This window comes from Syngnathus acus, chromosome 5, assembly GCF_901709675.1.
Source record: "Syngnathus acus chromosome 5, fSynAcu1.2, whole genome shotgun sequence".
NCBI classification, from domain to species: Eukaryota; Metazoa; Chordata; class Actinopteri; order Syngnathiformes; family Syngnathidae; genus Syngnathus; species Syngnathus acus.
The window spans coordinates 7,960,044-7,987,177 of NC_051091.1; the positions used below are offsets into that span (position 1 = coordinate 7,960,044).

Consider the following 27,134-nt stretch of genomic DNA (forward strand, 5'->3'; position numbering starts at 1 on the left):
GTAGGAGTGAACACAAGTGCAAACCACTGCACAAGGTCATCAGAGATGATTCTTTTTTTATTTTTTTTCTGTATTACTTTTACAGTATAAAACAAAATACAACTGAGCAAATTATAAAATAAATGAGAACAAACAAGGGGTGTACCGCCTGGATTTCATGGAGTTAAACTGCCTCCTTTTCGCGTAATCACATTTTCATGGACGAGTTAAGAATGAATCAATACTTAATATTTACACAACATGCTGAGGTTGCATACACAATACCAACAGAACAACTCAAGAGAGATTAATATCGCCTCATGTACTTTTCAAACATGATCAGTGACTTCATAGTAATTAAAATGTATAATCATTGTTGAGCGGACTGTGCAAGCTTGAACAAAACCGCACTGTCATCAGGTTTGCATAGTGTGTTAGAACAGACAAAGAGCAGGAAGCCAAAATAAGATGGAGATTTCTTAGCAATGCAGGTAGAATGTACACAGACAGTATCTGCTCCTCTTTGTTCATTAGGTTTATTTGAAATATATTTGATGATTTGCACCACGAGACTGCCTGGTCCATCCCTGTGTTAACTGAGTTTGGTTCCCTGAATATATACATGTCTATAAAGCAATACTATTTATATATATTTATATATATTGTTCCAACCCCTGCCTCAAAAGGAGACACAGCTCACATTATTTTGTTAGTCCCGTGCAAACATTCTGCTGCAAAAGTAGGACACATTACTAAAGCAAAGAATGAATTGTGTGTATTTCTTCCATGTGGACTTGAAAAGGGGATAAAACACATCTTGAGATGACTTACAGTACAGAATGTAACGACAGTGCAAAAGCGCTGCATTTCCAAGAGTACATCTTGCAACATAGTGTTAGTCACGTTGTAATGCGACAACGTCTAAAAGCTAAAAACATTATCTACACGTGGAAAGTAAAAGTTTCTCACCGAGATACTACTGTTCAGTATGAAGTCATTACAAATGATGGCAAAGAGCACGAGAAAAGCACACAATTGCAGGTCATTTGCAAATGACCCCCCCCCATGAGTTAAACGGATTTTTGTCCAGTTTTGCCACTAGCGCGTGCAGATCCAGATATTAAATACATGACTTGCTGCAGACCACCCCAACGACAAACAAAACTGCAAATAAACCTTTACAAAGCTCCATAAACACAACACATTCAAATGACCTTAAAGTGGAGGAGAACCGTGTCATCCTAGACTACACTGCTAAAACACATCATGAATTTGGTGCACTAAATTTGAAAATAACAAAATGACCTGGCAGCCTAAAAACAGTCATTTGATTGTTTCTCTCATTGTCGTCATTACATGTACAAGCTCAAATTGCTAGTTAGTTTGTGACCTCGCTCATCGTCAGTGTGTGTGATTGGCTGAACGAGGCGACGGTGTAAAGCGCTTTCAGTGCCGGGAAGGTAGAAAGGCGCGTTTTTAGTGCTGCCCATTTTCTTTTTTTTTTTCTTTTTTTCATTTAATGGCCTTAAACAGCAACAGTCCTACTGGTAAACTCATGAGGCCCTCATGCCAGATAATGTTCCTGAAATGATACTTATAATGCCTTATTGTTGTAATAAAATAGATGCTTTTGAAGAAAGTGCAACATTATATGTATCATGTCTATTGATGATTTACAAGTATTGTTTTTGACCCTCTGTCACACGACTAATATTGCAAGGACCATCATTGGTTCCTTTGTTATTTACAGTCTTCTTTCTGCTACCAAGCCAACCATCGAGGATTCGTCAGCTGATGAGTGTACAATTTTATACATTTATCCACTTAAAAATAGCTTTACAGTATCGAAAATACAAAGAGGCTTTGAAGTGCAGTCTCTTATTTGAATCCTTTGGCTGTCTGTTGGGATTGCCAATAAAAGCCAAAAGAGGATAAACAGCCGTTAAAAATAGATTTATTAAAATCAATAAGAGGAATGTATGGCTGTAAGTCTATAAGGCAGGAAATTGAGTAAATCAGGGCAGGAAAGCTGTGAAAACATTTGGCTTCAATATCTTAGGACATTTAAATAACAAAAAGCCAAGCGGCTCATTAGTTTCACACATACATAGGCGCGCAGACGCATAAAACAAAAAATTGAGGGGGAAACGACGCCGGCTCAGCACATGCATGTGTGTGCATTTGTTTGAAAGCTGCATGTAAAAAAGATTTCAAGTTGAGTAAGTAGCGCTTTGAATCAGTGTCACCACTAGGAGGAACGTGTTTCAAGAGGTTTGTTGGAATCTTTTTTTTTTTTTTTTTTAAAGGCAATAATAAGGAATTTCAAAAGTGGTCTTATGTGGTCGGCCAAACCAAACGTGTAAGTCAACGCAGACTTTTGTAATCAAAGACTTTCGGCAGCTTGGTATTGCTGCTCCGGAATGATTTGCACAAATGTATCAATAAAACACAGTGAAAATCAAACATGACAGGTCCGGTCACAGACATGCAGTAGGGTTCTGTGACAGTACACGGCAACCGGGCCCTCACATATTGTAAGCAACGTAGATGGGATCCAGCTGGTCTGCCAGGAAGGAGTCACGAAGGTGCATGCGTTGCTTCTCCCCTCTGGAGTTAATGGGTATGACCCCGGGGTCCACAATGACAACCACGCCCACAATGAGGTGATGCTCCTCCAAGACCACGTTTGTTATCAGAGGCACCAGGTCCAGCGCGTCTTGCTCTGAGCCGCACAGCTCCGACACCACCACAAGAAGGTTGGTCCATGTAAACACAGCACTAGGAACAACAAGATCATACTGGTTTATTTCCTGCATGTATGTTAATCAACATATTTTACCCATATCAAGCTAATATTTGTCAAGTGTGCACAACAGGTTGCTAAGCTCAAGAACCAAAAAACATGTATGATTTTTTTGGGGGGTAATTCTCACCTCTCAGCGATACTGCGATGGGCACGAGACACCGATGTCTCAATGTCAATGGGGTGGTAGCGAAGCCCTCGAAGCTCCAAGGTCTCGTCCAGTGAGCCCACCACAAAAAGAGCATCGTGACGATCTGAGCGTGCAGATACATCAGTTTGGTATTATTTGATCATGTTTATAGTTTAGGATTTTCCATGAGTTGCATGAGCGCCTATTTTACCCCCACTGGCATCCAGAAGCTCTGTCCTCTTAACAAAGCCCAAGTAGCCAGTTCTGGCCCATAAGGTTTGTGGGTCCCCAAAGCTGAGCTTGGTGTTAAAGTGGTCAGCCTGTAGACTCTCCTCTCCATAGATGGTGTAGTAGCCGCTGGCATTGTGAGGGCTATTCACCCAGATCTACGAGAAAAGAAAAGAAAAAAAAAAAAGGCACACCACTTTAAATGATGCCAAAAATTTAAAATGCAAGTTTGGGGGAGGCTGTTTACTTCTCCCAGATGAGAGTCTCCAAGCGGTCCTCTCGTCTCTGGATTTACGATTATGACTCGGACGCCTGGCAATATCTGGGGGAAGGGAGAAAAAAAAGGCGAGTTTGTGAGTTTGTTTTTTAATGTAAAATTTGTTCCACGGCTCAATTAATGTACCTTGCCAGATTCCATCAAGGGAAGACTTTGAGGTGCTCCTCTCTCTACCAGCCTCACTCTGAAATGACGAGAGATAACATTTACGTTTGATTGCATTTGAACGTGTTTTGCTGTCAAAGTTATGCCTTTAAAAAAAAAAATACTAAATATGAATAAAGCCTTTTTTTGTTCATTGCTGATGTTACCTGTCATGGCGGAGGGACTTCATGTCCACATAAACTGTGCAGGGATCAGGGCCAGTGGTACCCTAACACAAACACAAGCGTGTACACAGTGTTACATCATTTACACAATGCCCTAGATTGTTGTTTACTGAATCTCTTTTCAAGCTGACCTACCTGCAAGCAGACAGCCAGGTTAACTCTGGAGCCAAAAGCAGTACTGACAGCTCTGGTTGACAACCCTAGATCTTTAAACAACTTGGAGAAGGAATGCGTGAGGGCCAGGCGAGGACGCTCCTCTGCAATCACTACACAACTGCGCACGCATGACAGGTTGACCCCACGGGCCTAGAAAAAAAACACACAAAGTTTTCCTTTTATGAATACCAGCACAAAGTTGGACTCTATGACATAGATGGCAGCCTGCACCTTGAGCAACTCTGTTTGCGTGCCCAGGCCTTTAGTACAAAACTCCATGACGGAGTAAGAGCAGAAGGTATCTCTGACGCGGTACTGACTGAGGCTGCTTAGCCACAGAGACAAACAGCTCTCCAACTCAAAAGGAGGTATGAGGATGGATTGGTGACCTGAGTAAACACTGCAAGACAAGAGAGAACAAAGCGGGTTGCCATTAGAGGATGGCAAAGTAAAGGTGACTGCAGGTTTAATTTATTGTACCTAGCGAGGCACCACAAGACAAAGCCCAGACCGCAGTAAGGATCCAGGCAGATGGCGATTTGGCGAGAAGAGTAGAGCTCACACTGCAGCTTGATAGAGCGGCACAGCGCACTGACGGCTGCATGCGAGATCTGAATAACAAAGTGGAAAACAGCACTTAGTGCATGTGTCTATTAATACCGATATGGATTTGATGGGCCGAGCAATAAAACCGCATCGATTGTTAAAATGAATGAACAATTGGACCACTAGACGCAAGCTTCAGTGTTTAGTGAAAACAAGCCACGGGTTTAATTCCTATAAACTAAAATTTATATTATTGTAAGCCATAATAGACTATGCACAATTTGAACATTGACACTGCATTTAAATACAAGATAAAAACATGACTTAATGATTTGATTAAACAAACAGCTAAAAATATTCAATGCAAATATATTTTATTTGCATATTTAAATACAACTGAAATCTACTTAAAAAAACAGGAACTGGATTAAAAGAAAAAGTCTATCGTTAAACATTTAAACTGTGATCTTTTTGTATACCGCTAGAGGGCGCCAACGTACAGCAACGTAGTGCCACACTTAGGGAATTATTGAAACTGGACAAACGTATCATTGATCTTGGACCAGAAAGGGACAAGCTGAGGCTTTAACTTTGATTTCTTCCAAACAAATCCTTTGAAACACATGTTTGTTCATCTTTGGAAGAAAATCTTGTCTCATCTCACCTTGACCCCAGTGAGCATGCCTGTCGTGGAAACGCTGAAGTCCAGATACGCTATCATCTCCGCTGTGGGGGGCTTATAGATTTGAGGAGGTCGACGGCGAGGAAGGTCGTCTGAAAACAAATGGATTCAGCAAATATGATACGATATGAAACAGCTTAAATCTGAAAAAATAATTATAGGTCGTGTGGAGAAAAGTTAAAAAAATAATAATCAGGTATGTCTTTGAGTATGTTTGGAAAAAATTGCAAGTAGCTTACCAGTGTCGATGATTGTTGGCCACGTTTTAATGTTTACAGATGCAGCAGCCTCCTTGGAGCGCAGTATTCGCATGAGATTTTGAGTGGTGAGGATACATGCCGCTTTACTGACCTGGTGACAACAGGATGAGAGCTAAATTCCTTCAAGAAGCATCTTTTTGCAAAATTGAGTCAAACCTCCGAAGTTTAGAACAAAAACAAAAAAGCAGTCATGTAAATCTACTTTGCATGTTACTGTTATTCAGATATTAGAATTTCTTGAACGTAGGAGAAAATGAATAAATGATCATCGGCCGTGTAAACTGCTGAAGTAAAATCATCACAAATAAACACACGTGAAGAAACTTACATCAATGATCATACGGACAGTAGGCAGTGTGGCTCCCAGGTTCTGAGGGTGAGGAGGCCTGACGTTTACCGGGACACAGCCGGCGTATAGGCACCCGTAAAATGACGCGATCAAATCAATACCTTACCAAATGAGATTTCAAAAAAACAAAGTCAGCAAATCAATCAAATCAACTGGAATAACCGCAGCAGAACCGACCAGGAGGATAAAGAAGCACCACGTTCTCTCCAGTGTTGATGCTGCCTTTCTCCATGAGCGCGGCGGCAATCTTCTCAGCTCGCTTGTGAAGTTGAACGCAGGTCGCCGTGCTCACGGCCACACCCTGCAGGATATCGGAGAGAGATTGGAACGGAATGCTTTCGTTCATATCAGTATGATTTGCCAGATCAACGAGTTACCTTAGCGTTAAGAAGAACATAGAGAACATGATCTGCATCCGTCTGCGCCCTCCACTGTAGAGCCTCTGTCAAGTATTGATGCTGGGGGGGAAACATTTTTGTTTCACTGGTAGGTCAACCTTATTACGTTCAATGCACAGTCACCAGCCGCAATAATATAAGGTACACTCGCAAAATAATATAAGGTCAAATTAAATCCTACAAAGAAATAATGTTCACCGTTGAGTGGCCTGAATGGAACTAAACCTTAAACATCTACACAAAGCAAAAGCTGCTGCATTCCTAAACATACAGCTACATAGCATGAAATAAAAAAAATCCAGCTCATAAATAGCAAATTGAAAATATAAAACAAAGGGTAAAATAGCCTATGTGACATGAAAATGCACATAGTTCTGCATGTGTCAAACACAAGCAACCAAAATGAAAGCACAATACAGCACTAGTTAGAGCGTGAGCAAAATAAAACAGGGGTAGGAGGAAGATGCTGGAAGGGGCCAGAATTCTTACCATGACGGTGGGCCACATACAGAGCTACATCCACAAAGACAAGTAAAAACAGAGAGAATGTCGTTTTTTTAACATTCCGATCTGACCTAAGGCCTACGAGACAATCTCCATACCGCACGCTTTCATCATGTACTCCATCCTTCCGAGATGTGTAAAAGACGTTTAAGAGTAAGCAGCTGTTTACGAGCGGAAGGTCAAATTACCTTGCGGACGAGATCCTGGTCGTCGATCATACCGAGCTCTCGGCCTGCCGCCTGAGCAATCCTCTTCCCTGCCACTAGATTGCCCACCATCACAGATGCGGGACCAACACCAACTATAAGAAACATTTGAGTGGTGTTATTTATTGTAAATGTTATTGCTGATTAAAAAAGAAAAAAGCGACTTTTCTATTACTGGGATGTTGCTCAGCACACATACCAGGCTGCTTCTGACGGGGTTTAGGCAGGTTGGTGACACAAGTATGCGGACACATGAGGATATTGCAAGGGTGCAGGTTGCCCTCTAAGAAGAACTGCTTGGTATCGGAGATGTGGATGCCCCCCAGAGGTGTTTTGGGTAAAGTATTGGCTGGGACCAGAGCCAGGCAGTAGAGGCCCACCTGGTGGATACTGTCAATTGCCTGAACAGGAACGAGGTGGAGAATACTGATTGTTTGATTTGACAGAACGTGAAAATCAAAACAGACTAAAACATCTGGGCCAGTACCTGAAGGACTCGGCTCATCCATTGGAAGCTGTCCTCTTCGCTGGCGTCTGGCCTCTGCTCAGCCACAATCACGACTCTCTCGTCATAGAACACGGTGACTGAAAACACAGCGATCCTGATAACACACACATGAATAGTAAATTGATACGGATTTCAAAATGACTCAATGTTGACAAGCCATCCACACACAGATATTGAAATGAGCAACATAGTGTCTTCGTGGAGCATCCACCCTCTCACCTCCCACGATACACAGTCTTGACCGGCTCCACGGCGAGTGCAGTCGCCACTAAGTCATCGGCATTGTGTCGGCGTCCGCTCACTTGGAGGAGACCCTCGATTTTGCCCACGACAAAAATCAGACTGCCCTGTGAATGCACAGCCGGGTTTGTTAGAACCTAAGAGAGGACGGCTCAGGTGATCAAATATCCAACTTACTGGCCCAACAAAGCCCAAGAGTCCTGAGCGCACGAATGGAATCTCTCCGATGGGAACTCCATTAGCATTGACCGGGATCACCTAAGCACCAGGATGGAGGGGGTGGTAAGATAAAATAAATGAAGCAATGTATGCAGGCGGACCTATTAACTCCACGTTCATACCTCAAAAGTGTTTTTGGTGACCCCTGGCAGGCCGTAGTACATGGTGCCACCAGCCCGGGAGTTAATTATGATCTCACCAATCTCATCTGTTTTACACAACTGAGGAGGTCCGTCTGGTTTGACTATGCACATCAGAGCTGGATACACACAAAGTGGAGAGGGAAAGAAAGTTATTTCCTTGAGATCATTTTTTCGTGTATTAAGCTCACCTCCTGGCATGACGTGCCCCACGTCTTGCACGGTGAGGGCAGAATTTTTGTCCTCTGTGTTGACCCTGATGACGCCATGGCTCAGGCCGCCCAGGGAAAGCACGGCACGGGCAGGAAGGGGTGCACCCGGTAATCCAGGTCTACATGAAAGATATGATAAAAAATCAAAAGTAATTCACTGACTGGAATTATTTTGATTGAAGAATGATTCAACTGAGCCAGGCTCCAATACTGAGAACAAGCGCTATCAAAAATGGATGGATGCAAAAGTAGGTCAATGAAAACACCTGCGTATTGCTACTGTCATGGCCTCAGGGGATGTGGCGCAAGGACAGATGACTTCTGGCTTCAGCCCGTGGGATTGGAAAACGTTCAGGAAGGCATCACAGGAAGAAACCGACCCTGCAAACAACAAGGGTGAAATAGGCGGGGCTCAAGGTGTGACTTTGCGGATTGGAAGAAAAGATCATAAGCTTTTCTCACAAGGGTTGGCGCCATCGGCGACGATCAGCATACGCAACGATACCAGGCTGATGTCTCTCTGCTCCCGGTGGGCCATCATGGCCCAGTGCAAGTCCCGACACTTCACCAAAGCTAATCGGGCTGTGGAAAAATAGTTTATATACTGTCGTGTCTCCAGCGAGTAATTCTCAAGGTGATCCTAAAGTGTTTTTACCTTTGTGGATGTGAACCCGCTGTACCCAGGAGAGTGGACACGCCTTCATAACTGCATAGGGAACACTTATAGTGTGGATCCTGTTCATCACAGCCTGTTACCAAACAACATGTGGTTAACAAAGCACCCAAAGGGAAAATAATAAACAGTGTAAAGAATTAGGCTGACATATATTGTGATGGGAAACCCAAAAAAAAAATGAAATCAAAGAGGTGTGCCCCAAAATGTGCCTTCACAAAAATTAATATATATCTAAAAGCCTATTAAGTTGAAACAAAATATTTGTCTTATTTAGCAACATGAGACAGCACTTGCATAATGTAGAGTGCACGATCAAACAGCACCAGGGAATAACCGTATTGGAAACAAATTTATCATTTCGATATTAACAACAACAAGGGATTCATTGTTTATAATGAGACACTTTTCCATAACTAATGTTTTTGGCGCGACTGCTGTTTACTATGAATAGCCACAAACACCCACTCACCGTGAGCACCCCATGCCAGAGACCCATGTCCTTCTTACAGTCTAAAACATTCACTAGCGTTTCACCTGCGACAGATATAGGACATCAAATTAATAACGACTGCCATGATCCAAACCCTTCAAAAACTCACCCTCGCAGTAGTTGCAGGCCTGTGTCAGCGCCTGGCAGTGGGTTAGCATGGCAACCTTAGACACCGCCACGCCGACCACCGTGCCCTCTTTATTGGCCTTGTACTGTGCAAAGGAGGAGAAAAAGATCATTTCAGATCAGGTGGACTCCTTTTTGCATCCTTTTATTGTCAAGTCAGCAAAGTTTTAGCCCGGGGTCACCTCAATGTAGGCGGGGTCTGTGTTGGCCGTCGGAATGTGAGGCTGCCAATCTTTCGAAGGCTTGGTCAGGTACTTGGAGTCCGTAATCACCCACTTCATTCGAGGCCAGCCTACCAGAAAGGTAAATGCTTTATTTTTTTAAAAAAATCCCAGATTGAGATGATCCCTATTTGGAGTCAATATGACACTGGCATAGAAACAGAGAATCTCACATCTGATTATAGCTAACATTTAATTGTTGCTCATTGAAATGTAGCCAAATGTTCATGACGTTATTGCCTTAACAACCTTTGAACTGCATTATTTCTCCAGTGGGGGTCTTGGGAAGACCCTTCAGACATATCTCGCTGGTCAGCGCAAGGCCCACACCACAGCTGCCGAGAAGAAAGCCCACTTGGCTGATGCCCGCATCCTACATGTCCAACACGCAAATGTTAATTGTCTTCACCCCTAATGAACAAAAACATTTACCGGAGAAAAAAACCCTCACCTTGCGAGAGAGTGGCACCTCTATCGGTACAGGTATGACCTCAGCGAGGAGGCAGCCATAGAAGGCCACCCAGAACATCCCTGGGTCACTGTTGGGGTACACGAGTGCCACCTACAAAGTCATTAAATGGACATTGTGTTGTTTTCAAAAACATAAAACACCAGTTTTGCTGCAAACTAACAGACTTTACAAAGGTAACAATATCATTTTGTGTCCTCACCCTGTCGCCGGGTTTAAGGATCTGCTCGTTTTTGTTGCCCAACTTATTTAGGAGCGTGTAGGCAAGTTTCACACTGCGACTCCAAAGTTTCCCTAAAACGGATGGAGAGTGACACGCAAAATTAATCTATCATATAGTCTCAGATTATGAGCCATCTTTGCTTGCACATTATTTATTATTGAGATACGGATAGAATCAAGTCTCACCGTAAGTCAGCGTGTAGAGCGGTTTGCCCGTGATGTCGAGAGCTGTGAGGGCGGGGCTTTTCCCCTGCGTCGCCCCCCATCGGGCCAACGCGGCTTGCAGGGCTGGCGGCCAATTACTGACCACCCCTAGAGGCTCGCCTTTCACCGGGATGATCTGACGCCCTTCTGGCTTGGGTGTGTTGGGATCCGGCTGGGGCACTGAGATAAACAGAACATCAGGACGGCATTAGGACAGTAAAAGTCCAAATAAGCGTGGTAGTGGAAAGCAGATGTGGGGGGGAAAAGCAACAAAGAAATTAAACTGTAGTGTGTAGAATTGTCATTGTTTGTGTGTGAAATGATCAACAGCTATCATGTCTCACCTTCTACTATCTCCTCCGAGTCATCGGTGAAGAACTCACTGAGTGGTGGCCTCTTTGGTCTCTTCAGCGTGTTGAGAAGTTGCTGGATCTTTGTGGACACTCTGCTGTTCACCGGAACTCCTACAAGGCCAAAGGGAGAGAAACGGTGGAGATTTGCACGACACGGTCACACACACTCGTGCACATACGAACAAAAGTGTCATTTGAGCGTCATATCTTCTCACTGTCTGCTGCTTCTCAACCCACAAAATGTGACTCGTCAAACATTTGGAATGGCGTCATGGTTGGGAATGAAAAAGCAGCACACGTTGAGTGGGATCATCACAAGGAAAACAAGGTGAGAGTTGGGTCAAGAGTGGTTTTTTTGGACTGGGACTGCCATGTGTTTTGATTTTTGTATGCATTTATTACAGACAATAGGGAGAAGTAGGGTCAAAACAGCAAAGACACAAGGCTGCGGACAATACACATGAAAGTGTGTTCTTACTCTGGAGATTAATTCTTCCTACCAGCCAGTCAAAAACATGTGACAGAGCAGAAAGAGTGAAAGCAGAAGTAAGCAGCACAGTACGATTAATGACACAACTGGAATTTAATTGAGAGAAAGCCTTAAGAGGTTGCTAGGAGAAAATAAAAAGTCGCAAAGTGGACGATTACCGTCTGCAGTCTCCATCATGCTGGAGCGACTCTGCCCTCGACTCATCCCACGGGCCGTCGTGTTGGAGGGCAAGTCAACCCGCGGGCCTCTGGCTGGAAGGGCGACCGCCGTCACATCGGGAGGTGGGACGCTGTTCTCGTGGGGGGCTGCGGGTAGTGGGATAGAAAAATGACCACATTTGATAAAAAAATAAAAAATACTTTATACATATGTAGAATTATTTTTTACAAATTGTATTTTGTTGCTCACCAATGCGACTGTGAGCCATCATGTCGGTGATGGCGGCGGCCGTGTGCGGCGGTGGCGGTTCGTGCTGGGGCTGCGGCTGATACTGAGGCTTGTACAGAGGTTGGTACTGAGGCTTGTACTGAGGCTGAGGCTGGTTGTGAGGCTGCGGCTTGGCCTCTCCGTGGGACAAGGTGGAGGAAGCCGATGAGGATGTGGACGAGCCCTGGGCCGAGCGGTTGATCCAACAATCGGGGCTCTGTTGGTTGGGATTGAGCAAAGGGATGGGGACGACCACCGACGACTGCCTGCGCACCGACGTCTCATCCTCAGAGGCCGATGAGGAGTCTGAGAGAAACGATGTGCCGTTGGTATGAAAACTGGATTCTGCGAAGGCCTTCCTTTCCTACCTGGTGGCGTTCGTGTTTCGATGGGGGACGGCACATAAGTTGAACGTCGTTTTGTAGGCATGGGCAGTGCCATCTTTTCTTCTTTATGTTTCGCCAGAGCAGCTTGTACTGCTTCAGAGTGAATATCTGATAAGGCAGAAGATAAAAAGGATATTGAAATTATAATGAACTCAAATATCTTTGTTGGATTGCAACTTTCAGACAAATTTGCAAGAGTTCTCAAAAAACAACAGCCGTGTTTGGTACAGAAAAATCTTTATAAAAACATCCTGTAACATTTGCCATCATTTTAGTTTTGCTAAATAATCAGTTGTCAAGGAAGGAACGGAAGAAAGGTTGCACTTCCTCTCTGGAAGCGTAATCACGACAAGAGGAGGCTAACTGTTCATTAGCCCACGCACATAATTGCAGATGCTTTCACTTGATGACACCCACAGGCGCATCAGGAGGACTTAAATGGGCAGGCACGCGTTCGCAGCGTGTACGGAAGCAACCCACTCGGTGACACACAGCATCTCCTCGACTGACTTCACTCAGGCATCAAAAGAGCAAAACATCAAATGCAGCATCACAGTTACACAACTGCTGAGCGTTGTGGCTGCCACAGGATGATTCTTTTGGCGTCTGAGAGGTTAAATAGGTTTCCATGGAGATAGCATGCTGGGGGATCCCGACATTGTTTCAGAATCTGCTCTTTTTACAAACACTCGCTTTTCACTTTATATGATCCAAGTCCAACATGCAAATAATTTCCCAATTGGACTTTAACAACTCTTAATATTCTGCTTGAACACTTATTGAGCACATTTTCAGTCTTAACCCAATAAGCTTATTGGGCTAATTGTGCCAGTCGGGGCTTTTTACACCCAAGTGGAAGTTAATAAATACCTTTATCCTATTGTTTCTGAACAAAAACGGGTCAGCGTGGTATTTAAAATGTCTTTTGGCCACGGGAGAGTTTCTAATAAGAATTAGATGAAAAGTACAGTGAAGAAAGTGTGTGTCAATCCGGAGGGAGTTTTATTTTACAGTCTCACATCTTCTGCTTGCAACCCACTGCTGAGCTGTCTTTTCCCTCTTAGATAAACATTCCTGTGTTCTCCACAAGGCCTCCTCCTACATGGCCAGGAAGTGATGACATTTTGCAAAGGAGGGGGGAGGGGGGGGGGGGGTGTCACTGATGGGGTTCCCCAGCTGTTCAATAGTCTCTGAGGAAAAAAATGACTTCTAAATTTGCATTCCGCACCTGATCTGTAACGGTCATCCCTGGTTCCGCCATTGCGATGCGTCTTTCGAGAGCGTCGTTCACGGTAGCGGGATGAACTAGAAGGGGGAGGACCGTGGCTGGAAGAGGAACTGGGAGCGGGTGGCTGCACATTGTTCTTCGGGGGTGGTTCGACTGCAGGGTGGGGGGGGAACAAAATATAATATTTACATTCAAGAGTATAGTACATAACTTGCTTCTAAGTATCACTGCCAAGACTCCAGGCAAGAGTTCAAAAATGAGAAGGAACGCTCGATAGAAAGTCTCGACATAGTCGAGTGACGTTTTTTTATGGCTCGGATCAATATCTTCTTGTTCCACTTATTTGCTCACTCAAGAATGAATGTCCATGTTAAATTCCAAGAACGTTCCTGCATTTTTGTAGCTGCAGCACACAATGTTTTGTCCATGTGCAGATAATTATTGAAGAACTTGGAAAAAGCATCGCCAATACATCCATTCACTACTTTTGCAGCCAAACTGGTCGAAATTGGAATTTGTCATCTGATCAGCAAAAGTTCTTTTTCTGTGTGGACGTGACAGTGCTTAGATAAGTCTGGCGTTGAAGAAGTTATGAGTCCTGACCTCAACCACGTTAAACAGTTTTGTGGTGAAAGGAGATTGCAAGGCAGGACTTCTTATCCAGCACCAGTAACCTCAGAAATGTTCTTCTGGATGCACGGACAAACATTCCCATAGACACGTGTTCTTCTGTGGCGGGTCAAAGCCGCTATAAAGCTGCAAACGAAGAACCGACTGAATATCCACTTTTAATTTCATCGGGTTGGTTGGCATAATGTTCAAACTGGAAGTTCCTGCTGTGGTCGTGATCATAAATTATAATTCTACGGAAACCTCCCATAGTGGTTGGTAGTTTTGTAATGCCACTAGGGGGCAGCAATCACCACAGGCCTTGGGGATGATAGTGTTGACTTTCCGATTTTTAAAAATATACATACATGAAGCTGATTAATAAAATAAAAAGGCCAGTCACCTGGGGTGTGGATGATGTACGGTGCCAGGAGTTTGGTCCTTTTCTTCTCATAGCCCTTCTGTGTGATGTCACCTGAGGAAAGAAAAGACATGATTTCAAAGTTTATTCAGGAACGTTTGTTCTACAGTGCGTGCAATGGTGACCAAAAAAAAAACCAACAACAACAGATGGATGCCCAAAGACAGATATCGAAAACTCAAACATGCTCCACACTGCAACACAAGAGGAAACAAAACAACCCTAAATTTGGAAATGTGGAGAGTGAGCAAAAATAAGGATGATTCAGAGAGTTTAGATAAAATCACAAGGACACAAGGAAAGCGATCCATGAAAATGAATAAAGGCCTAAAAGCAGTAAAGGTTGGAATCATGTTGGAAAATTCTAATCTTCAAGCACAACTTATCTATATAAACAAGTAGAACCAAATAATCAGCAATCTAGTAGAAACAATACCACGCTATCTGGACAGAACGTATTTGAAAAGATTGAACTCGGAAATGTTGTGTTCACTGGGTTTAAGGGGGAATGGGTCAAGAAATTCATGACTTTGTGTTCATTGATAAAAACACACAACTGTGACTTTGCATTTTACTGGTATCTCAATTTCTTGCGATGTGTGTCTCGTGGCTTGTTTTAACATGACATAAAACTCGACACACAAGCTCAGGTTGTGACAATCAAGACGAACAAGTTTGATTTTTTTTGTTGTACTCAAGCTGTTTAACCCTTGCAACCACATCATGGAGGTTCTGCTACGCTGACACCCGATTCACTGCCAGCCCAATCACAAATGGATCTTTGACGTCTACAGACGTCAATGGGAGTGAATGAGTTACAAAGGTCAGTCATGTCACATTTTTGAATACATCATTATCCCCATTTGACTCGTCTCAGTTATTGTGTTGAGTCTGCCAATATTCGAGGCAATAAATTAATAGTAATAAATCCTCTGCCTATTGTCTCTTGCACACAATTAAACTAAAGCAAAGTTTAGCCTTGACTAATAATTTAAGTGTTCACACAAAGAGCCTGACAGCACAACTGTTTAAGGCATGTGGATCTTTTTTTTTTTTCCTGAGGGGGGTGGGGGGGGAATGGATGAAAAGTAAACACTGCCATAAGTAATGCATGAACAGAATGGTTGGCCTTACTCAGTCACATGATTTATTTTTAGCTCATGTGAACAGGCAGTTTTCACTGCGGAAGGAGAGCGAGAGATGGCGTCTTTGTGGGGGGAGGGGTCTGGACAAGCATTAAATGAATCTCTAAGTAATCACTCTTCCATCTGGATGATTTGAAATTCAGCTGCACTCTATGCCACTTCCATTACGCTCTCCTGGTTCCATCAAAGGCAGCTGAGGAGTTAAACCGATCGGCAAACTATTGAAAGGTTCCCACATGGTGGTCAACCTCCAATTGATATATTAGCCATGAAAAAATGTCATATCTGTGCAAGAAATGTAATAACATTAAGTATGATGGTTAAATTAGCCATTGGCGGCTTCGTGCAAGGTAAGCAAAGCTGCACTGAGTTTTGGAGAATGCACAGCGGCACTTTTTTGGTTGCTCTGGCTTAGTCTTGATGTGTGGGACAGCCAAAAAAAAAAAAAAAACTCATTGAATGATGTAATAAAAGAATCTTGTGTCTACTTGGGAGTCAACACACTTCTCTGCTGAGGTTGACGAGGCCCCGTCTCGTTAACCCAAATTCCCACAAAGACCGTGTTGCATCCGCTCTCCGGTCAACAATCAAATGTTTCCGAGCTATAGCGTGCATTCATCGTAACAGCGAGGAGGACTGAGTTTAATTTTTAACAAGCAAAAAGAGAGAAGCGTGAAAGCGGTGCAGTTTCCCAAGGTTCACTCGTTGCTCAGCTCAGATGATTTAAATTGCATTGACTCCCTCTCCCTGCACCCTGCAGGCACTCAGTCTGAATTGTAATTATCTGACCCCCCCCCCCACCCTCTTGCTTTTTCCTTCATCACACACTCGCTTGCTTTGTCAGCAACATGACAAAAATCTCAACAGACACCCGCACAATGAAAAAGATCTGAACACATGCCTGAATTTTACAGCTGTTATTTCATAGAAAACGGAGCCTCCCTTTGGATGAGGAGATGCTCTGAGGCAGCGTGCAATAAAAGCAAAAACATATCCATGTCTACAAACAGACTGTCTGACTTTGAATGTGCCAAAACAAAAATGCAACAGACTGAATTTTAAGGAACCAGAACACAACACTGTCCTCCCTGTTGTGGTTGTCGCTTATTTGCTAAACAAACCTCAACTTCCCAATATGCAAAAGTTGCAAGACCCAAAAAAAGAGACCAATAGCTTCACACAGGCTACAAATAATGTTTTGTTTTTATCTTGGCTGCAGTCACTTTCCTGGAATTTGGGATCTATTGTAACAATAAAACGGTCTTTTTGGCTTTCTGTGTCCTGAACAGTGAAAAGTCCTCTTAATTCATGTCTGTCACATTTAGGGACATGAAGCAATGGTAGAATTCAGGATAATAATTCCTTCTTAAAAAAACAAAACACATCAGGCTTATAAGTGACATTGTGTATGTAAATAGACAGTATACAGAGCACGAAAATAAAATATTGCAAGAATAATGAGAGAAATACTGAATACCTTTAGAGAATTAAAAACTCATTTACAAAAAAAAAAATATTCAAGCGGAAAATGAATGCTTTTTAAAAGCAACAGACGTGTGAGACAGAAGTGAGTGTGAAGGTGTGGCTATAAATTCAGGTGACTCAGGTTTCAGTCAGCACGCTAAGCTCAGCTCAGGATGGCAATGCTGACACATCATGCGTAGTCACACATAGACTCCACACACACAAATTCATGTAGAGGGCCTCGGGGGAGCAGGAAAGGAGTGGAGGGCGTTATCGGAAAATTAGACGTGACTCCACTTCAACCGTGCAAGGAGAGACAAGAGGTGTGGTTGACACACCTGACACACTACACTTCACACACATTAACACACACTATGCCGCTGCATAGTCTTGCTACAAATGCTACAAAAAAAAGTCCACTCAAAATTTTAGGGGCACAACTCATTCAACTCTGGTCTGTTTTTTTTTTTGCCCATTCATTGAATGCTGATCTTCTCAAGCAAGATTTCCGGTTGTGACTGATGTGTGAATAAAAATGTAATCTAATGCCACGCTAGTCACTTACAGGGAATTCCACAGCAAGCTTAGTTTAAGATTGAGAAATGAAGGAAGAAAAATAATACTTTTTTTTCCTGAACATTGAACAACTGTTTATAAAGAGGTGTGAATAGACTTACAGTACAGACTCAAGATGTGGGCTGAGTTAACATTTCCCCTATTAAGAGCCTAGCAAAGCCTTCAATTGCTGTTTGCCCGACTTAATTCAGAAAGGGCTTATAGGAAATTCTAAACGTGTATGTAAGAGAGAGAGAGGCTGGGGGCTGGGCATGGGGTCCATAGTGACTAACACAATGTGGTGCTGACATGTCGGCCTGCATTACTCTATAATGATGTACACATATATTGCTCAATAAAGGGAGTCATCTTTATTTTAAAAAAGAAAACTGATGTTAGCACACTCAGTCCCCACATATCAGAGTCAGAGTAATTATTAGTTTCAGTGTAAAGACAGGAATCTCATATATTGCATCTGTTGAGTTGTGTTTTGAAAAAGCAATGAGTCAGAGATGTGATGAGCCACAAGGAGAAGAGAAAAATGAGGAGGTCCGACTGTGAGCTTGCTAATCCTCCCCCAGTTCACTGTGGAGTTGAAAGCAAGAAATGTCCGTGACCCAGCTGACAGTGTGCGTTTGTGTGGAGCGTTCATTTAAATTATTCAGGCTTTCTTGTCCACAAAGCCTTCATGCGTGTCCCTCCATAGTGCCTGTTGGTGCTGTGTTTACGTGTGGGAGCTCGCATTTATGCAAGATGAAAATAGACGCTTAAGATGTTAGGTAACACTTTGGATTCATTTTCCAAAAAATAGCATGTGCCTGTGTGACATACGGAGCGCAGCAGAGGTCCGCCTGGTGGCCTCGAGCGGCACGGAGAGCACAGGAACAGCCTGTGCACTGCGCGGCTCTTAATGAGCTTTTAAATGGATAGGCGAAATCAGCTTCACTTCTGACCATGCAAAAACTCATCTAAAGTCAAGCAAAAAAATAAATAAAATAAAATAAAAAGGCAATGCTCAGGTCAGTGGACTTTTTTTGACAGTTATTGTATAAACAAATAACTCCAAACACGACTGAGGCGAACAGAAAGAATTGTTTTGATTTGGGGTGGGAAAAGGTTAAAGGTGAAACAGAGGAGCAAATATAGACGAGGCCTCGGTGGTGTCACGGTGGTAGCTGCGAGATATGCGTCGCATCCTGGCCCAGTGTGGCAGGATTGTTGCCCCCTGATGCTCTGTGACCTAGATTAAGAGACGCAGCCAGGACCGTAATCTCTCGTTCCCCCCCCTTTCACTATGGCTCGGGCTTCTAACGAGGAAGACTAGCCTTTCCGCCACAGTTTTCAACATGCTAACATGTAAAGCCTGTGACTGTACAGTATGTACTGTAGCAATTGATGCTGGATTAAGAGATTGTTCTTTTTTTTTTCTTGGATAAGGAAAAAAAAAACATGATTAGAGTTCAGAGTACATCCTTTGTTTTTCATTCACCGCTAAGCGTCACATTGCATCTGAAAAATTAAGTGATAGCGACCCTAAATAGATTCTAACAGGGCTGCACGCTAGCAAGTTGAGCAGCTTTAAATTGCGTCTCACAGCTCGAAATTCCAGTCCGACTCAATCACAAAGTCTTTGATCCCCTCAATGGCTTTCTTTGTGTCTTTGCAAAGACGTTAAAGTGGGTGGTGGTTCACTCGCACACACACAAGCTAATACGCGCACACACACGCAAACGACTGAAAACAACCATTTCAGTGATGCAGATTTTTCCTCTGCTTGTTGCTAAGGGAGTCCCGCTTCAAACAACAATGGGGAGATTGTTGCCGGAAAAAGATATCCATGAGAGAGCTCTCGACGTTTTGTAAGGCCAGATGCTGCTCGGCTCGGCCCGAGCAGAGCACACTACTGATCCAGACGGCCGACGCAATTGACGGTTGGGGAACATGTGGCAACGAGCCGAGGGCATCTGGACAGCGCAGAACCTTTGGTGTAAAGTTGCAAGCAAAGACACAAGTGTCATCGTCTGAGAACTGGGACAACCCCAATCAGAGAGTCACCTTACTACTTGCAGTCCAGCCTGAAACAGTTACAAACTAGGCCTCGGTCTGACATGTTCAGATTTCTCCACACATGTTGATGATGATGATCTAATGGTCCGTGGTAAAAATACATTTGTGCATATATGATGCAATGATAATTAAGATTGCATTACGGTTAGCTTGGACCACGATTCCTCTTGGAGCACAGTACCAGTGGGCTCCAGTGTTGGGCTCTTCATGCCAAACATGACATTACTCATCCACCCTCGGGCACCTGAGAGCTGCACAGCACCAATCAGGCTGCTGCACTGTGATTCACAGACTTGCATAACAGTCAGCACCATATTCCATTTTGTTTTCTCGCATTCAGACAACAAGTAAGCCTCTTGTATCTGCTGCACATTCGGGGCAAAGATGGATTGTAGGTGCATGCAGCATCATGTCTTTCGATGCATATAAAAATACTGCATGTAGGGATATGCCTTGCACACAGAAGCCCCCCCGGTTAACTAACTTGACCCATTTTCTCTGACATAAGTGTATGCTCATGGAGCTGGGATTACACATCAACACAATAAGAAAAACGTGCCACAAACAAGAAACGTGTCAAAGTGTAGCAATAATATTGACATACAGTCAGTCAACCATATTAATCAAAGATGGTGTTGCAAAAGAAAGCTAATGCTTAAAAAAAAAAAAAAAAGTAAATGGAGGCCAGTGTTAAGAGGGGGATTTGCAATCGTGTCCTGATCCAAAGGCAACACTACACCTGCTGGCAAAGCCGCCTTACCTTCGGACAGCTCCAGGTCCAACTCCGCCAGCTGGTCCCTGACCTCTTTTGGCAGAGCCGACAACTCGACGCCTCGATCGGCCATAGCAGGAAGCTTGAGCAGCCTGCGGGGTGTTCGTGATATCTCGGCCGACGGAGGATACAGTCCCGCATGAAGGTGGCAATGAAGACTCAAGAGGCTGCTGCGGCGGCGGTGGTGGTGATTACTCCATCCCGGAGACTCCCGGACACCGCCATGACTACTGAGGGACCAGGGGAACAAGTCGACGTCGGTGGTCACGTGACTGAGCAAACCAGTCAACTGGAGTACGGCATTTGAGCGCTCTCTAGTGGTAACTTTGTGTTATAGCAAGCACCGTGGGCACGATTCACCCGATTTGACTGTGCAACCGCGGATCGGTGACGTCATCAACAACAATTTAATGATATGCAAAATATAAATATTGGAACCACCCAAAATTAACAGAAAAATCATGTTGATCTGTATAACAATTTTATGGAATACAAGCATTCCACTAAAGTATTACACAATAATGTAGTAGCTGTTTCTCCAAGTTGCTGTCACTAACATCATTTGTGACAACTGTGACTTTGTTTTGTAAACTGTAGAGGCCCTGAGTACAGAGAGACTAAAGCTGAATTAAAACATCATGATGAATCTGTCTTTTCCGATTAAATTATTTTATTTGCCCAAGACAACGAATTATACACAAGTAGTTCTCCCACCTTGAGGCCTGAGTATTTGAGAAACTCCCTCTGAACAAATATTTACTGGAGACATGTGTATATGGTTCAACCTCTGTTAAATAAATGTAAGACTGGTAAAAAACAAAAAAACAAAAACAAAGAGGGGAAAATACAGACAGTGCAATTTATATTTAAAAAAAAAAAAAAAAAAAAAAAAAACTGAACCGTATGACAGGTTGTTTTAAAGGCGACACAGTGACAAGGGGCAGGACAGGACAATGTTGGAAGTACAATGTGATATAAAATAAACTCCAATTAAAAACAACAATTCAAAAGAAGCACCTTGCACAACCACTTTTGTCTACTTCACAATATAAAACTACTTTCCAAATGTTGTGAAGCACTCAGGAAATCTGTAATGCTCCACAGACATGCATAAACAACCACCAAGCTCACTCATTCAAAACAAGTTTCACATTTTCTCTGGTCAACCGCATTAGACCACACCCCTCTCAGTGGCTGGGCTAAACGCAAAAACATTGATAATGGATAGAAAAATATATTGCACTACTCGTTCCTCAACTGAAATGTCTGGCGAAAGGGTTAAATATTTGCTTGTTTTAATTTGTTTCCATTTGTAGAGGCCATCTAAAGCTAACCATTAGAATTCCTTAATGTTATAAAATTCCTAAATTGCAGCTCAATAAACTGACACTGTGACAAAAAAGTGGTACACCTCAACTTTCAACAATCCATGCAGTCATAATTTTTACGTCTGGTTAAAAATGGCAAATTGCTTGTCACGCAATAACCTGTTCTGTCACAAACTAGCTACTACCTACCAAAAACTGCCTGACAAAAAAAAAAACATCAACTAGATTTAACTTGACAAACCGGTAAGTATCATCACCCATTGGATAATTACTACAGTGATTCAAAAGTTTCAGCTGGCTTCAACTTATTTAACCCTAACTAATGAGCAGTGTTGGGAGATATATCTTCATCCTAAATGGTAGTGGGAAAGCTTGCACTCTGTTTAAGAGAGAGTAAATGATTGACCTGGATAAAGAATAGTCAAATACAAAGTGAAACAATCATTGAGAATCGTCAGCTTCGAGAAAAAAACAAAACTGGTGAAAGTACAATAATGTAAATATTTAGTGATTTCAAATATTTAAGAGGGGGGGGGGGAACCAATTGTTATCTCTAGCAGCGAAAGAATGTTTTCACAAATGACGCGGAGAACTCTGGGGATTGTGACTTGGGGGGAAAAATAACTACAGTAAAAATATTGTCAGTAGATTAATGCTACTTTGGGTCTGGACGGAAAATAATGTTCAGGACATTGCATAAGCTTATCAAATGCCACGGCGATGTATTTAAAGCAAGAGGCAATCGAGCTAACTTTGACGGTTACTGGAGGTCGGAGGGGGGGGCACGTAATTAAAGTGTCGGATAAAAAGATAAACACAAGCAAGGTAGGAAGCCACAAAAGCTTGCAACATGTCACTGCATCAGTACCTACATTGTTTGAGCACAAAGGAGAGAGCCGAGCCAGGCCAGTGAATGATAACACAGTCAAATATTTAAATCAAAACCTGCTTTGGGGGTCACGCACAGACAGGCACTGAATTTTGTGTGGGACTGAAGTGATCAAAGACTGATGACGATTTTGCATTCGTACTTTTCATTCAAACATGTCTCATGTGAGTGTTTTCCCTATTTACATACACACAGAGAGGAAGGGCAAGAGGGAGGAGGCCTGATGCTGTCTTTGTGTGATTATCATTGGCCGTGAGGGGAGGAGAGGGTCTTAATCTTGGGCGGGGGGTGGGGGGGTTAGGGGTACTCCCTTAGTTAAACACATGGCACCAGTCCAGCCTCCAAAATGCCACTCGAGTTTATACTGGCTTCCTGCGTCAGTGGATCATCTCGGGGTTGACTGGGACTGCGTCACCATGACAACCCCTCCCGGCTGGCCCGATCCCATGCCGGCCAAGACCGACATGGCCACCGCCTCTGCGGCGCGGACGCTCATGCCGTTGATGGTGGGTCCTGGGCTGGAGGGCGGGGCCAAGGGAGACGGTCCACGCTGGATGACCGCCGCCGGCGATCCGATGGGCTCGGCTGAAATCTCCCGGGACGCTTCCTCTCCTCCTGCAGCTAAAGGCAGAGAAAGACATTCACCCTTAGAGAGGTGAGCGAGTAAGGACACATTAGATGGAGGAGATGATGGATGGATGCTACAGAACTTGTACATGTACACTGCATGACAAATGGTTTGGTTTAGTAGCAGGCTCACCTAAGAAAGCAGCTTTCTTCTGCATAAGAGTGATGGGGCAGTCTTTGTGGGCTAGGAGGAGCTGCTTCAGCTGAGCCACCTCATTCCTTAGGAGCGTTACTTCATTCTGGTAAATTCAAATTCGAAATTACTAAAATTGTGAAAAATGACTAACAAGTGACATTTGTTGTTCTTTCCATTCCAGTAATCATTAAAACGTATTTATTATACTTATTAAATCCCCTGAAAATGTGAAATTTGACCGCCCTGTTAACAATTTAGCCTTCAATGACTGAACGCTCACCGTTAGCGAGACATTCATGCTGGCAAGATCATCCGCCTTCTTTTCTAAAGAATTCACCCAAAGCTTCCTCTTCTGCCTGCAGCGCGAGGCAGCTGCTCGGTTCCTTTCTAGAAAACGCTGCCTCCTCTCATCGGGGTCCATCTCAGAAGCTCGTCGCCGCCGGCCTCCAGTTGGCTGCGCAGGGGACACCTGGGGATGGGGATTGCCTGCATAAGAACTGTGTCAAGAATTGAATGACCCACTCGTAGCCCAGCTGCAGCTGCTCCCCCAACAGTTCCTCGAACTAATCTAATACCAATGCGTCGTAATACAAAAGCTCCAAGAAGTACTGTGTCCCACATTGTTTGAAGAAGGTTGACTACCTGTGGTTGGGCCGGTGAGGGTGCATCTGAATTTTGAGTAGGCTGCTGGCTCTGTTCCTGCTTCTGGGGGACGGCTGGGAAGGATCCTGCCCCCCCGCCACCATCGTCATGTGCTCCAGAGCCTTGATTACTTAGGGCTGCTTTCAAGCGCTGCAGACACACAAGCAATGAGTTGCGAGTTAACCCGAAAAACTGCTGACGAGGTCTAATGCGATGCATCTCATGTGAGTGGGCTCATCTTGACACTTCTCACCATCTTGGTCTCGGATTGCAGATGGCAACCTGATGGGGAGGATGAATTACTGCTGGCCCCGCCCAATGGGGGTCCTGGGATCCCAGGAATGTTGGGCACCGAGTTGCCAGGCCTTGCCAGCTTCACACAGCGTTAAATAACAACAACAACAAGGTGAGGAGCTTCAGACTGGATAAAGCACAGCATTAAAAGAATATGAATTAAAGGTTTACTTTTCCACATTTACACTGAGAAAGACTCACAGATATGACTGAGGTGATCTGCAGAGGACTGGGCAGAAGAGGGACTGTTTGCCCATTCACGAGGTGCCTCACGAGGGGATAAGAGCTTGTCGGTGAGCTGTGGACAATATAAGTCAGGGATTTGATCGATTCATGAAAATGACTAATGAATTTGGTTTCTTTCTGACGCAATTACGTTCAAAACATGAAAAAGAATGCAATTTAATAACTATTTGGGGATGCCTTGTGGATCTATAGAGGACAACTTATGACTTTGATTACCTGAGTTGTCGGTTGGAGGGCGGCGCCTGCGTGATGACAGACGTTGGAGATGGCAGCGTAGGGTGTAGAGAATCATTGCTTATGTGTAGAGGCAGAGAACCTGGACGCACAATGGTTGGAGTCGGGGCAGAACTCGCTACCGGCTTTGTCAGAATCTCCTGTTGTCAAATAAACAATGGCAGTTAGTTGAGCTCAACACAATTTTTATAACTGTAAGTCTTACGCAGAAAGAAATGTCCATTTAGGATTGTATGGAAGCAGTGTTTGTGACTATTAAGTTTGCCCCTCCTCACCCTTGAATCTCTACTTATGTCTGACATGCTGGAGGAAGAGTCCGGACTATCGGGAGGAGAGGAATCCACTTCGAAAGGATCTTCATCTTCAACCTTTGCTGCACATTTTGTTTGTGAAGTTGCACATTGTGTTTGTAAAGTTGAAGCCTTCAAAGGAAAAAAAGCATATGAAAATTGCCTTAAAAATTATTCACTAAAATTAGGACATTTTATCTGACAATTTAGGTCAACTAAAGCTCATTATTTCAATGTATTTCCATTCTCACTGTGTTTTTTGTCCTGTGATCCTCTTCCTGTACTTTACAAAAGTCCTGTTCAAAGGAATTGGCCAGGTCATTGAATAGTCCAACTTCCTCGCAGTTCTTCAGGAAACGTGTGGGTGTGGGGGTCTGGTCTGAGGATGTTGAAGTCAAAATAAAAGTTAACTCTAAGTCAAGTTTCATAGCCTATATAATTGTGCAAGCCCAAATAATATTACCTGCTATAATAACAGAGTCTGTTCTAGCAGGACCAAATTTTAATGTCATTTCATGCTTGTGTTTATGCACAGAAAGGTGATCTTCATTGGTGAATCTCTGCAATAAATAAAAAAGCAAACTGGTAAAATGTGTATTAAAACGTGTATATTATGTACATGGATTAAAAAATAAAACAAACGAGCACATAAATTATCAAATTACCTGCCCACACCCAGGGGCAGTGCAGACGAATGGGCGGTCATCCCCCATTATTCATTGAAGTTCTGAAAAATATTTCAAGATAATGTATCAGTCATCCAAAATCATGTTTATTTAGTAGACATTTGCTTGGCAAGACGAATGAATTGTATCCCAAAGTGTCTTATTTGAGAAAATACAGCTTCAAATTGCTTAAATACTTGACAGATCATCTTCGGTCTCTTTAACTACGGATGCCGAGGCGTCAATTAGCGCACGATGATACAGACTTTACCTCTCTGACATTACACATTCACAAAATTTGACGACAAAATTGTTGTGGTAATATTTGTGACGGAGAGCTACCAGGCATTTAAAAATGGTGAGTAGTTTCACATCAAGTGCTAAACCCGGGAACGTTTGGGACAGGCCCAGGGCTAACATACGCTTCTTTGACAGCCATGTCGTTGCTACGTACGTGTAAATTAATATCACGGCCAATTCCAACGCACTGTGGGGACTAACGTAGCAAATATAAGCACCAACATTCCCATGATTAATTTCGCTGGTCTGCTCATGACAAAACGTCAGCTAAGAAATGTAACGACTAGCTTACGCTCGTTAGCTTCGGGCTCTCGTTGAACACAGCAGCCAAGTTAACCACTTAACATTAGCACGCCTCTATGGTGAGACGATATTGAAGCACACCCACAAATTTATTAAAAGGTATTTGCTTATACAACACATGTCTGATGATCCAAAAAAGGGCTCACCAGGCTCACCCGACGTTCGAGCAGCCTCGTCTCTCCCCTCCCTGCTGTGTACGGACACCAACGCTGCGGTGCTGTCGTCTCCTCGTTGTTGACACTTGACATTCCCATCCCCAAGATCTCGCGAGAGCTGGAACCCCAGCCCAGTGTTACGTAAAGGATCGCCGCGGAGGCATGTAAACACCACCCATTGACTGCATTTGCGGTTCAACGTACATTGGCAGATTAAAAAAGAAAAAAAAAGTCAATTGACGTGACACAGTTCAAACGTTATCCATTCATTGTTGATTAACCCAAAATCTGACAGTGTGGACGCACATACTGAATTAAAAAAAAAAAAAAAAAACACAAGTGCGCAAGCGCGCGCGCACAAAGCGAGCTCTAAAATAAAAACAATACATGCCATACCAGTGTGGAATTTTCATTTACAAATGCTTCAGTGATGTGTCTAGAGACACTTAACAGACGACTTTAACCACCAGCAAACAATAATTGCTCAGAGATAATGGTACACTTCTAATGAAAAAACAAGGCACTTGAGGTTGCT

The 27,134-nt window shown here is 43.5% G+C and overlaps 2 protein-coding genes across 7 annotated transcripts; both read right to left on the minus strand.

The window, feature by feature from the left end:
* Nucleotides 1–39: 39 nt before the first annotated feature.
* Nucleotides 40–20,753, minus strand: dip2bb (disco-interacting protein 2 homolog Bb). Of its 4 annotated transcripts, XM_037251562.1 has the most exons (40): nt 20,479–20,753; nt 14,470–14,541; nt 13,458–13,610; nt 12,212–12,337; nt 11,826–12,149; nt 11,576–11,722; nt 11,406–11,423; nt 10,919–11,038; nt 10,557–10,754; nt 10,351–10,442; nt 10,131–10,241; nt 9,929–10,052; nt 9,641–9,750; nt 9,442–9,544; nt 9,312–9,376; nt 8,822–8,915; nt 8,629–8,748; nt 8,433–8,547; nt 8,146–8,285; nt 7,937–8,073; nt 7,773–7,853; nt 7,575–7,702; nt 7,335–7,449; nt 7,047–7,248; nt 6,830–6,942; nt 6,627–6,650; nt 6,117–6,197; nt 5,917–6,040; nt 5,719–5,840; nt 5,370–5,481; nt 5,113–5,222; nt 4,383–4,513; nt 4,134–4,302; nt 3,882–4,052; nt 3,729–3,790; nt 3,544–3,601; nt 3,388–3,462; nt 3,124–3,298; nt 2,913–3,036; nt 40–2,757 (listed from the first exon to the last, which is right to left on the minus strand). In XM_037251562.1, the coding sequence occupies exons 1-40, from the start codon at nt 20,561–20,563 to the stop codon at nt 2,505–2,507; spliced, it is 4,884 nt and encodes a 1,627-aa protein (XP_037107457.1). In that variant the 5' UTR covers nt 20,564–20,753; the 3' UTR covers nt 40–2,504. The 4 variants fall into 4 exon arrangements, with proteins under 4 accessions (XP_037107457.1, XP_037107458.1, XP_037107459.1 ...); XM_037251563.1 differs by lacking the exon at nt 11,406–11,423 and having other exon boundaries at nt 20,479–20,752; XM_037251564.1 differs by lacking the exon at nt 6,627–6,650 and having other exon boundaries at nt 20,479–20,752.
* Nucleotides 20,754–21,142: 389 nt separating this feature from the next.
* Nucleotides 21,143–26,863, minus strand: atf7b (activating transcription factor 7b). Of its 3 annotated transcripts, none has more exons than XM_037251571.1 (12): nt 26,600–26,863; nt 25,842–25,903; nt 25,640–25,736; nt 25,428–25,555; nt 25,162–25,308; nt 24,869–25,026; nt 24,608–24,704; nt 24,366–24,485; nt 24,113–24,262; nt 23,751–23,939; nt 23,468–23,573; nt 21,143–23,328 (listed from the first exon to the last, which is right to left on the minus strand). In XM_037251571.1, exons 2-12 carry the CDS (start codon nt 25,887–25,889, stop codon nt 23,093–23,095), a joined length of 1,476 nt encoding a protein of 491 aa, XP_037107466.1. In that variant the 5' UTR covers nt 25,890–25,903; nt 26,600–26,863; the 3' UTR covers nt 21,143–23,092. The 3 variants fall into 3 exon arrangements, with proteins under 3 accessions (XP_037107466.1, XP_037107465.1, XP_037107467.1); XM_037251570.1 differs by having other exon boundaries at nt 26,591–26,863; XM_037251572.1 differs by having other exon boundaries at nt 23,200–23,353; nt 26,591–26,863.
* Nucleotides 26,864–27,134: the final 271 nt, after the last annotated feature.

Coding starts and splice junctions, on each gene's coding strand:
- atf7b (XM_037251571.1), bottom strand. CDS start 25,889: ATGGGGGATGACCGCCCATTCGTCTGCACTGCCCCTGGGTGTGGGCAG. Junction 25,737..25,841: donor CTGCCCCTGGGTGTGGGCAG/GTAATTTGATAA, acceptor TATTTATTGCAG/AGATTCACCAATGAAGATCA. Junction 23,574..23,750: donor GCATGAATGTCTCGCTAACG/GTGAGCGTTCAG, acceptor TGAATTTACCAG/AATGAAGTAACGCTCCTAAG.
- dip2bb (XM_037251562.1), bottom strand. CDS start 20,563: ATGGCCGATCGAGGCGTCGAGTTGTCGGCTCTGCCAAAAGAGGTCAGG. Junction 7,249..7,334: donor GGATGAGCCGAGTCCTTCAG/GTACTGGCCCAG, acceptor GTTCCTGTTCAG/GCAATTGACAGTATCCACCA. Junction 5,223..5,369: donor GCCAACAATCATCGACACTG/GTAAGCTACTTG, acceptor ATTTGTTTTCAG/ACGACCTTCCTCGCCGTCGA.